At 32.8% G+C, this 13015-nt stretch overlaps 1 protein-coding gene across 5 annotated transcripts in view; it reads left to right on the top strand.

Moving 5' to 3' along the window:
* LOC134715474 (coiled-coil domain-containing protein 186-like) overlaps nt 1–13015 on the top strand; it is a 70336-nt gene that overhangs the window by 30200 nt on the left and 27121 nt on the right. For all 5 annotated transcript variants that reach the window (XM_063577664.1, XM_063577667.1, XM_063577663.1 and 2 more), the window contains exons 7-11: nt 53–157; nt 1592–1690; nt 2116–2345; nt 2869–3049; nt 3354–3428. In XM_063577664.1, the coding sequence (XP_063433734.1) occupies nt 53–157; nt 1592–1690; nt 2116–2345; nt 2869–3049; nt 3354–3428 (690 nt within the window). The remainder of the gene's footprint in view (nt 1–52; nt 158–1591; nt 1691–2115; nt 2346–2868; nt 3050–3353; nt 3429–13015) is intronic.

Genomic DNA, 13015 nt, shown 5'->3' with positions numbered 1-13015 from the left:
GTGTAAGTCAAATGAACAAATGTTATTGATATTAATATTTTTATTTTTAAAGGAAACAAAAGCAAATTTAGAGAAAATAAATCAGCGATTGAAAGAAGCGAAGGAAGAAACAGAACAAATCAGGAGGAATTGTCAGGAAATTATTAAAACCTACCAGGTATGGTTTAAATTTTAAATACTATTCAGTTTTTGACCTGAAATAACTGTAGAACTTGTGTTCAAATAATGTAAACAAGAAACTTTTGGGATGTCTTTATTATTGAGAAAACTGTGACAGAATAGATAAATTGAGAATGAAAATGAGGAATGTGTCAAAGAGGCAATAACCTGACTACAGGACAGAAAACAGCCCAAGGCCACCAATGGGTCTTCAACACAGCAAGAAAATCCTACACCCCAAACTTGCTATAGATATAGCAAATACAAAAATACACACTTTGAATTTTGATAGCATAATTTGTATACAGCATTTCATGTAATGGTTAATTTCACATTGATGTCCATTCTTCAAAAATTGCAATCATAGAATATCAGCAGTAATATCTGGAATCAATGTAATTTTATTCATCCTGTAATGGTATGCTTTTTCATACAAATAAAACCTTGATTTATTGTTAGTATCTTTACATCTATATACTATGGATTAATTTATTTTCGTGGGTACTAATTTTCAAGGATTAAGGAAAACTTGTGTATTTGTGGTTTTGCCGAAGTCTGCATACAAGCTTATAAAAAAAGTTGTTATTCGTTGAACATTTAATTTTGTGGTTCATTTGTACTGATGAAATCCACAAAAATTGGTATCCAACAAATAATAATGAATTCACACTACATGACGTGAAGGTACCCAAATTGCACCTATTTTGACATTTTTTTAACCTACATTTATTTATGCTTCAGACAAAAGTTTTCAATATGTGTTTATTTTGTAGATGTATCATTATTTACTATATGGTTTCACCAATTTAATTTTGAATCCATATGGAATCATAGACAAATTGGTCTGAACTAACCTCCAAACCATCAATGATTCTGTAATGCGGAGTACCCAAATTGCATCCATGCTTAAATTCGCATTGTCAAAAGTGGAAGAACAGAGCTTTTGTTTAATTCTTCAAATATTTTGAACAATTTGATATTAGTCCATGCTTACACTTCGTTTTTTTAAGAAATGGATACTTGTTACATCTTGTATTTGCTAATTTTAAAAAGATGTCGTTTTGATGATGTCGCATGGCGACTTTCCGTACATTTTGCCTTTTCAGTAAACACTTCATCTGTTGATAAATACTCTGAATGTTTTGTGTATATCTAAATATTTTTACCTATGTTGAAAAACGTGCATAGTATCTAATCCTAAAAACACAAATTGTTTAGCCTCTAGGAAAAATTTCCGCTGCTTTTTTTGCTAAATAGGTTCAATTTGGGTACCGTGATGTTACATGCATATGAATATAGCTGTTATGTATTGATCTACAAATATTTTGCCCTTGATAATGTGAATACTCGTATATAAATATTTAGAAAAAGTTTTAAAAGTTTCCTCAAATTTCCTATTATAATTGCAAAACAAGTTGGTATTTCATTAAAGGAATCTGAGGAAATAAAATCCAACAGTCTTGATCAACAACTAAAGAAGAAACAGACTGAGCTTTTACTTCAGGAGACAGAAAATAAAGATAAAAAAGAGGTAGATATATGTGTATCGTCTGTCTTTAATAATTTACATTGAGTATTCCTGAGGAAGGTGAATCTCAGAAGCCCCTCTGATGCACCAAATATATAAAATATGATTTTCATATTCTATACCTGAAGAGAGACTGCCCCTGCTGGCAGACTCCTTGTATCCAAGAATATCATCTGCTCAGTAGTCAGTGCATTGGAACTGGCAAGTTTTATGACACATAAAAAACCCACCAAAAACACATAAATTTAAAAGGTTACCATTGCATATGCCATTCAGAATATAACTAATTAATCAAACATTCAAACTGTTGAATAAATTATTTAAAGGTTTCAGCAGGTTTGTACCAATTCATTAGAATTAAATGACAGCTTGTTGAAATTTAATAAAACTTCTAAATAACCAATATATTTATTATTATTTGTTTACAGTTATATACAACAGCCATGAAGGAACTTGAACAGTTAAAGATAAAACATCGTGAGACGCTTTCAGAACTTCACACATACCAAGATAAAACCATGTGTTTGGAAGAGGAACATAAAACGGATGAAGAAACACTGAATAAATTTAAACATATGTTACAGAAACAGAAAGCCGAAAATAAAACATTACAAGATAAAACTGAACACATGGTTCAATTGCAATCAGATTTCAAAAGGTAAAAATAAATATGATTATTTTGGATCAATGTAGGAAAAAGATCAGTTAAGTTTCTAACAGGTGCTTCTTTTGATGCACTCATGTAAAATGCAGATCTGCACCTTTTATCACACCATAAAAACTACCATGAAAAATATTTATGAGGTATCCCTGAGTTACAAGAGGGGGGTTGGAGGGGTCCTGATTCCTAAATTTTGGGCTTAAAAACATGAAATCACGAGGTCCTGAATTTAAAGAAATTTAAATCCTGACATCCCGAAATTCGAAAAAAGAATTCAGGATCCTGAAAAGATCAATCCTGAGCTTAAAAACACTTGATCCCGACGTCCCGAAAAAGGTCCTGCCCCCCTTGTACAATGCCAGTTATACAGTTTTCCCCAAAACTTAATTCATTTCCATTTACTGTGAAAATTTTAAAGTTTTCCTGGTTTTGTTTTTAAGCAACAAAATATTGGTCTTTATTTGGGAAACCAGGAAATCTTTTATAGATGAAATTAAACAAAATTTTTCTTTTTATTCAGAGCACAAAATACAATAGCTTCACTGGATGCAGAAGTCTCAGACCTTAAAATTAGCAATAAAGATTTAAGCATAGAAATGGAAGGGTGTCGTAGGAGAGAATCTGAGAAATTAGAATTGACGGAGAAACTAACCACAAAGAATGCTGAACTTCAATCAGAAAATTCTGCTCTGAATGATAAGGTAAAAGCTATAAAAAATGTAGTTGGTTATAATAAGGTTATGTTAACATAGAACTGTATCTTTGCAGTCACACTTGAGATAATGCAGATAAACTTGATCCAAATTAATTTGTTAAAAGAAATAGTGGATTGATGTAATTCACATAATTATTAACCCGAATGTCATGTTTTACTTTAACACATATTTGTCTGAGTCAATCCTGTTTGAGTTTTAACAGCCACATTTTGCTATCTGCAAGGTTCTACAAATTGTTATCAGCATAAATAATCATACTATGGTGAATATATATTGTCCTGTTTGATAGGTGATGGCTTTATCAGTTGAAGTGCAAAGTCAAAAGATGGATCTCCAGTCCAAAGAAAGCAACTTAGATGAACTGGTAGGTGACTTAAGGAAGTACACCACTAATTCATGGTCCCATTGCTCTCTATGTTAAAGTACTCTTTTTCAAGCAGGCACATTTTTCATTTTAAGTTCAAATAAAGTGGCAATCATTGCATGTCAAAGCCACATTTTATGGTGTCTTGTACTGAAAAAATTAACATACCTTTAATGGCATATAAGAAAGAACTGGTTCCCGGAACTTCGGATGTACCAAAACAGGTACATCAGATCTGACAAACATACAAAATGTACCCTCTCTTTAAAATTTGGTGCAGTTTTTTTAATATTTAAAATTAAAAGTCCAAAAGTGTTCTACAATGATCACCTGTCCTTCAGCTTTCATTTGATGTAAAGTATACCTAAATATCGTACATATTTTGAAAGTTACACTCATGCAAAGGAACTATTTTGTGTTAAATATGTTCTTCTTTCTAGTATGTGCTTCCTGGCCGGGCCCTTTTTGGTGGTGTTACACCTATAACAGAACCAAACTTGCTATATTGACTTCAGCATTACTTTTTTTCATTCTATAACCTATTCCAAGCAATAAAAAAATATAAAGCTTTAGTCCAAATACTATTTTACTAATTTTTAGCTCAAATTGGACTGATAGTAATGTATGGGTTATTCAAAGAAAACTGCATATGGATATTATATTTTGGCCAATATACTTTTTTATTCTCAATATTATTGTTTTATTTATTAATATCTTTTAGGAAAGCTATGTGCTTACCAATAGTCATATTTTTATCAGAGGTTCTTCATTAAATAAAAATATATTAGTCCAAACTTAAGACATAATTGAGAATATTGCCCCCCCCCCCCCTTTTTTTCTTTAAATTGGAAAAGGGCCTTTATTTTTGTATAAACCATACTTCTGTGGTAAAACATAGATATTAAGAGCAATTTATATATCCCTCAGCAAGATAATGTTAAACTGGTTCAAAGTTGCATGTACAGTGAGATTTTGTAATTCTTATATCAGTATATACGATTTGCCTAGATTGTAAAAGGCTGCATTAAGAAAAACAATAAAACTTGAAAAATCATAGGATTATTTGACCAAGAGCCTTTTTGTCCAATACACAAGTCATAATATACATGTTTTATTGATTTCAATCACAAATAATGCATAAATAAGAACTTGGAGTCAAGTCTTAACTGCATGCATGTTGTATGACCATAAAAGGCTAAACTACCTTAGTATGCCAATTTAAGAGCTGAAATTTCTCAGGGCCGTAACTACATTGAGGCAAATGAGGCAAATGCCTCATGTTAGAAGTTTTAAAAAAAAAAAACTGAAACAAAAGAATGTTTTAATTTTAAAATTGTTTTTACGGAAAGTGTATGGCAAGAAGCAAGTTCTCCTCCCTCTATCCTACTTTATGACTATAGTCTGAGTGTTGATTTCCCTTTGTAAACGTGAGGTTTTGCAATGTTGCAGGCCCACCGATGTCCAGATATTGTGCGAGAAAATATTTTAAGAATAAACGATGCTACAAGACACAGAAAAAATGGTCGTTTCTTCATGGAGAAATGAACTTGATATCAAAGAACACACTGAAAACTGGCTTATTTAAGTGTAGATAAAACTAAATAGCTGACATGATTTAAATTAAAGTAAGGTCACCAATTTCCCGGTATCAAATAATTTGAAGAAAAAACAATCATGCATGTATTGCCATATGACCTTTTACATTGAAGGGTTAAACTTGCATTAAGTCATTTTCAGACCCTTTAACAGAAAATAAAGGAGTATGGAGTAAATGTGTACGAAACCTAATCGCACTCAAAGTAAATGCATAGAAAGTAATTAATGATTATGAGAATTACGATATTTGCTTTATCTTACTTTTCTACATTGACTAGAGGTAAAGGGGGGGGGGGGGTTGAGATCTCATAAACATGTTTAACCTTGCCGCATTTTTTCACCTGTCCCAAGACAGGAGCCCATAGCCTTTGTTAGTCTTGTATTATTTTTTAACTTTAGTTTCTTGTGAACAATTTGGAATTTAGTATGACGTTCATTATCACTGACCTAGAATATACATATTTGTTTAGGGGCCAGCTGAAGGACGCCTCCGGGTGCGGGATTTTTTCGTTGCATTGAAGACCTGTTGGTGACCTTCTGCTGTTGTCTGTTCGTTGTCTCTTTGACACATTCCCAATTTCCATTCTCAATTTTATATCGGTCTTTGAATGTTGTCCATAAAACATAAAAGTCTTAAATTAAAATGAATCTATGTTTTTTCTTTGAGACCAGAATACTGTCGGAAAATTAGGCTAAAAATGAATTGCGTTTCAATGTCAAAAGGAGTCTGGGAAACGCACAGAATGTACGATTTTGCATTATTTTTCCAATAGCTTCTGTGTGCCTTAAGCTGCCCGAAAAGCCCTCACCAATTGTTTTTCGCCTCGCTCCGCTCGTTGAATATAGTATTTGCCTCTAAATTGGAAGAGGCTAGTTACGGCCCTGCTGTAAACAAAATTGTTCACCAAAAAAAGATGACTGCACATGATTACTAACATTAAATTTGACTTATTTTCATTGGAAAAGGTACAACTTCTAATAATTGGATTTCTGTATGTGTATTTTTTTTTATCAAAACCTGAACTAATAGTAAGAACATAATAATATACAGTATGCTAAAAATAAGTGTTATGAAAGCGGCAGGGCCGGGTCCAGCCAATTAAACATACATTGTAGCTCAATACATTTTTTATAGTTTCATCCATCGATTATATCCGTTTGTTGCTAATTTTATCACAAAATATACCTCAGGACCCAGTTGTTCATCACTTGGTTATATTTAACCCTCAGAGGTTTTTTTATCGTTCGGTTGCTGTCCTGTTGACATATGTAAAATATCTCCAATATTAAAAGTCTCTGGATCATAGTGGGTGCCATATTACCTTTTTTTTTCTTTCTAAAACGTGCTTTGTATATAGAAATAAGAAGATGAGGTATGAGTGCCAAAAATGAGACATCTTTCCAACAAAAACATAATTTAGTAAAGTAAGCAGTCATAGGTCCAATGCTGAAAAGTAAGATATTAATGACCCAAAAATTGCTTGTGTAAAAAATCCAAACAACAACATTGAAAAACCAAAAAAAAACGGTCCAATTAAACATATAAAAGGACAAGAAGTCTATCCAATCAAAAACAAATATATTGTATAGGAGCCTGTATTTCAGTGGTTGTCGTTTGTTTATGTGTTATATATTTGTTTTTCGTTCATTTTTTTTTATATTTAATAAGGCTGTTAGTTTTCTCGTTTGAATTGTTTTATATTGTCATATCCGGGCCTTTTATAGCTGACTATGCGGTATGGGTTTTGTTCATTGTTGAAGGCCGTACGGTGATCCATAAATGTTAATTTCTGTGTCATTTTGGTCTCTTGTGGACAATCATACCACATCTTCTTTTTTTTATTATAGATCCAACGCTGCAATTTTCACAAAACATATCAAATTTTCCACCTTGTCGCACACACATATGAATAAAATCATTACAGCTTATTTCCTAATGCATGTGGAGCAAAACTTTGGTTAGCTTGCTTGCTTTGTTTGTATATTGTACAAAATATAAATATACCAGTTAAACTATGCCTATATATATATATTGTTTAAAGATGTCAATCTTATTTTCAAAGCTTGTATAAACAACTATACAAACAAAGCAAGCAAGCCAACCAAAGTTTTACTTTGCAGGTTTAAGAAATCAGCTGTAATGATTTTATTCAGTTAGGCAAATGTCCGAGCCCGTTAAAAAACGGACAAACTGAATCTACAGTTGCTGACTTCATAACCTTCAAAACAAAGGGAACAGTTTGGAAGTCCCATACACTGAAATGTGACCAACAAAAATACTTATAGATTTTGTTAACACTGCCATGTATGTAAATATTTCTTCTCCTTTTTAGCTCACCTGGCCTAAAAGGCCATGTGAGCTTTTCTCATCACTTGGTGTCCCTCGTCGTCGTCCACGTCGTCATCGTCGTCGTCGTCTGTCGTCGTTAACAATTTTTCAAATATCTTCTCCTCTGAAACTACCAAATGGATTTGAATGAAACTTAGCATGATTGTTCCTTAGATTATCCTGCACAAAGTGTGTGCTTCGATTTTTGATCCGTCAAAAAACATGGCCGCCGTTACTTAAAATAGAACATAGGGGTCAAATGCAGTTTTTGGCTTATATCTCAAAAACGAAAGCATTTAGAGCAAATCTGATATGGGATAAAAATGTTCATTAGGTCAATATCTATCAGCCCTGAAATTTTCAGATGAATCAAACAACCCATTGTTGGGTTGCTGCCACTTAATTGGTAATTTTAAGGAAATTTTGCAGTTTTTGGTCATTATCTTGAATATTATTATAGATAAAGACTGTAAACAGCAAAAATTATCGGCAAAGTAAGATCTACAAATAAGTTAATATGACCAAAATTGTCAATTGCCCCCTTAAGGGGTTATTGTCCTTTAATGACAATTTTTCACAATTTGTTCATCATGTTGACTTACTTTAAAAAATCTTCTCCTCTAAAACTACTCAACTAAATTCAACCAAACTTCAACTGAATGATCAGTAGGGTGTATAAAATAAAGTTTGTGATTTATTTTTTATTTCGTCAAAAAACATGGCCGTCATGGCTAAAAATAGAACACAGGGTAAAATGCAGTTTTTGGCTTATATCTCAAAAACTCCATCATTTAGAGCAAATTAGACAAGAAGTTAATGCATTTATTAGGTCAAGGTCTACTTGTCCTGAAATTTTCAGCCGAATTGGGTAACTGGTTTTTCAGGTATAATGCCCCTGAATTGATGATTTTAAAGAAATTTTGCAGTTTTTGGTTATTATCTTGAATATTATTATAGATACAGATAAACTGTTAATAGCAAAAATGTTAAGCAAAGTAAGATCTACAAATAAGTCAATTTGACCAAAATTGTCAATTGACCCCATAAGGAGTTATTGCCCTTTAAAGACTTTTTTCACAATTTGTTCATCATGTTGACTTACTTTAAAAAATCTTCTCCTTTGAAACTGCTGTATCAATTTCAGCCAAACTTAGGCTAAATGAGTTTCAGAGTATCTAGTATAAATTTTATATTTCATTTCCTTGTATGTCAGAAACATAGCTCCTATGGCTAAAATAGAACATAGGAGAAAATGATTTTTTTTTTGCTTTTGAAGAAAATAGGACGATTCAAAGAACATTTAAATAAATTGAAAAGCCAAAATAATCATTGATGAGAGATTTAACCAAAAAAATTAAGGTGAGCGATTCAGGCTCTTGAGAGCCTCTTGTTTACGAACACAACACTCAAGGATCCCACATTTGCATTTAATTATCTATACGAACATGGTTGTACTCTTGAATATCAGCACCGGCTGTTATCGACTGCTTACTTTACACCAGTAAGTTTGTCTCATGGGTAATTGTGGGGTTTTTTCGCTGTTGTTTCGTTGCTTCTGGTGGACAAATACATGAATCTCTGTGCCATTTTCAAACATGTTAATGGCTATATGTCGGGGAAATCAAACCCTTTTTTCTTCGCATAGAAACAACTCTTCGTTAATATGAGCATGGAAGTAATACTTTATATCACGAACTATCAATGAGGATACAAAAAATGAAAAACTAAGCGAAATTTTGAATCCCGCATTGCACGAAAAAATGTGTTGTATTTCAGTAAATAACACGTGTTATTGGTTGATTGTAAACACGTAGTAGTCCATCATGCATTGTGACTCATTTAGTGGATTGGTCAAAAACCTAGGTAAAAATAAATTGCGTCACATGTAAATAAACAATTACATGTGCGAGAACATAAGTATGTGAATTTATGCATTTCCATATAAGGTAGTGGTCCCGACCTGTTTAATGGCATATAAGAAAGAACTAGTTCCCAGAACTTCGGATGTACCAAAACAGGTACTTCAGATCTAACAAACAGACAAAATGTACCCTCTCTTTAAAATTTGGTGCAGTTTTTATACGACCTCAAAAATTGAAAATTTTTTGGTTGTATATTGGCATCACGTTGGTGTCGTAGTCGTCGTCGATGTCCGAATACTTTTAGTTTTCGCACTCTTACTTTGATAAAAGTGAATAGAAATCTATGAAATTTTAACACAAGGTTTATGACCACAAAAGGAAGGTTGGGATTGATTTTGTGAGTTTTGGTCCCAACATTTTAGGAATTGGGGGCCAAAAAGGGCCCAAATAAGCATTTTATTGGTTTTCGCACTAAAACTTTAGTTTAAGTAAATAGAAATCTATGAAATTTTGACACAAGGTTTATGACCAAAAAAGGAAGGTTGGTAATGATTTTGGGAGTTTAGGTCCCAACAGTTTAGGAATTAGGGGCCAAAAAGGGGCCCAAATAAGCATTTTTCTTGGTTTTCAAACCATAACATTAGTATAAGTAAATAGAAATCTATGAAATTTGAACACAAGGTTTATGACCATAAAAGGAAGGTTGTGTTTGATTTTGGGAGTTTTGGTCCTAACAGTTTAGGAATAAGGGGACCACCGGGTCCAAAATTGAACTTTTTTGTTTGATTTCATCACAAATTGGACAATTGGGGTTCTTTGATATGCCGAATCTAACTGTGAATGTAGACTCTTAATTTTTGGTCCCGTTTTCAAATTGGTCTACATTAAGGTCCAAAGGGTCCAAAATTAAACTAAGTTTGATTTTAACAAAAATTGAATTCTTGGGCTTTTTTGACATGCTGAATCTAAACATGTACTTAGATTTTTGATTATGGGCCCAGTTTTCAAGTTGGTCCAAATTGGTGTCCAAAATTAAACTTTGTTTGATTTCATCAAAAATAGAATAATTTAGGTTCAATATGATATGCCAAATCTAACTGTGTATGTAGATTCTTAATTTTTGGTCCCATTTTCAAATAGGTCTACATTAAAGTCCAAAGGGTCCAAAATTAAACTAAGTTTGATTTTAACAAAAATTGAATTCTTGGGCATTTTTGATATGCTGAATCTAAACATGTACTTAGATTTTTGATTATGGGCCCAGTTTTCAAGTTGGTTCAAATCAGGATCCAAAATTATTATATTAAGTATTGTGCAATAGCAAGAAATTTTCAATTGCACAGTATTCAGCAATAGCAAGAAATCTTCAATTGCACAGTATTGTGCAATAGCAAGAAATTTTCAATTGCACAGTATTGGGCAATAGCAAGAGATCTTCAATTGCACAGTATTGTGCAATAGAAAGTATTTTCAATTGCACAGTATTGCGCAATAGCAAGAAATATCTAATTGCACAATATTATGCAATAGCAAGAAATTTCAATTGGAGTTATCTTTCTTTGTCCAGAATAGTAGTTGAATCAACTTAAATCATTGTTTTATACAATATACAAGGTATATTCACTTTTACTACCAACTGATAAATTAAAACAATCTTTACCATTCAGTGATAACAAGCACTTTATTTTACATTTTAATATTTTATGATGTATTTAAATGAGTAGTTATTGTTGCAAACTCAGTGGCGTAGCTAAGCCATTTCTACGTGTACGCCGAACCTCGACAAGGGTCCGAAGGCCTCTTGGTAGTGGGTTTGATGGGGCGGAAGGTAACAAGTTTTCGAGAATGATATATCATTTCTGTCATTAAGAACTCAATAGCAACATCTATATATACTTTACAGTCTTATTCATAAAGGGTTCCGTGGGACCCTTGGTTTCGCCAGTGATTGCTGCTTTCAGTGTAAATGTGTTAGGTTGACTGCTTAAAATGAATCCCATTTATCAGTCAAATATATACAGGATAAAAAAACTTGACTGTATCTACTTATTTTACTTTAAAAAAACTTTTATCAGTAAAATAAAATATATATATATTTATCGTTATGCTCTGCATACTCTTTTGATCATAAAAAGTTTCTGTTCAACTTCTGCTTTAGTGAAGGTTGGAAAAATCACTGATGTTTAGATTGTTTTTAATACTGAGCCTAATATTGAAGCCGCCGCCGCCACCGACGAAATTTAGGATCTCTATGTCTTGCTTTCGCGACATAAATGTCCGACACAGGCATGAAAAAAATACAAACCACACATCTAAGCAGATAATATAGTGTTATTAACTGGCTGTTTCTGTATTGGCACTGGTATAGATTCAAGGTTTGCTGTATTGGCCTCGAGACCCTCAGTTCATAACACTTTTATTAAATGATTATAAGAAAATTAAAAACCGGAAGTGAACGCCCCATATTATCCCATTGGCCAATACGGCTTTTTTCCCGCTTTTTATACGACCGCAAAATTTGAAAAATTTTTCGTCGTATATTGCTATCTGTTGGCGTCGTCGTCATCGTCCGAATACTTTTAGTTTTCGCACTCTAACTTTAGTAAAAGTGAATAGAAATCTATGAAATTTTAACACAAGGTTTATGACCACAAAAGAAAGGTTGGGATTGATTTTGGGAGTTTTGGTTCCAATAGTCTATGCTGTGTCAACTATTTAAAATCACAATCCAAATTTAGAGCTGAATCCAGCTTGAATGTTGTGTCCATACTTGCCCCAACCGTTCAGGGTTCAACCTCTGCGGTTGTATAAAGCTGCGCCCTGCGGAGCATCTGGTTTTGTATTGGCCCTGTTTTTTCCGTTTCAAAACTTTAAGACGTTACAAAATATTGCACATCATTCAACCTGTTTATTTTATGATTTTTATTTAAAAAATAATATACAAATGTTTTTATGTAATATTTGTATATTCAGAAGGCATACTGAATGTTTTACGGAGGGGACCAACCTAGTAATAACGATACTTCCAAAGTTAAGTAATGATGTAAGAAAATTGAAAACCGGAAGTGAACGTCCTGTATTAGGCTAATACGGCTTTTTTCCAGCTTTTTTCTGTATTGGCCCTGTTTTTTCCGTATTGGCCCTGTGCGAAGAGCACTATTAAATCTTGATTTATATCGACAGTGGGACGTTTTCAGTATTGCACATGCTGATTTATCCGTATTAGGGCTTATTTGCTCATATCATTTAATAATGAATAGGTTTAAACAAGGGGAAAGTGATTAAAACTCACAGTAGATTCAGGACTATTAAAGAAAACAAACACATATATCATATGATACCATTTGATAAATTTCGTCACTTTAATCTTCAAAGAAAGAATAACAAGGATCGTGTGCTTCCAACCAGTATTTACACTTGTATGCAAATTGGCCGCCATTACATAACATCACACAGATTCCCGTAAACTTTGACTTCATAATCCAAAATATTTGACGTCACAACTAAAAAGTGATTGTTGCTTGACGTCAAAAGGTTATTCAGTGGTGATATAAGGTCATTCAGAGGCAAAATACGGCTAAATACCAAAAGTGTAAATACGTTTATTTAATTTGTGTATCCATATTAAAATACTTTATGTGCAAAATTCGAGTGTACGCTCGGGCATTTTGACGTAAACGTAGCTACACGCCTGAAACTCCATTTGAAATTTGAATTGAGATCAGTTTTGGAAAAAGGGAAAGGAGGATGTGAAAAAAAAATGGAGGGCAGGGATTTCTCATTTCAGATTTCATAAATAA

The sequence above is a fragment of the Mytilus trossulus genome, chromosome 4 (assembly GCF_036588685.1).
Source record: "Mytilus trossulus isolate FHL-02 chromosome 4, PNRI_Mtr1.1.1.hap1, whole genome shotgun sequence".
Classification (NCBI taxonomy): Eukaryota; Metazoa; Mollusca; class Bivalvia; order Mytilida; family Mytilidae; genus Mytilus; species Mytilus trossulus.
This window is presented reverse-complemented; position numbering and strand designations above follow the sequence as displayed.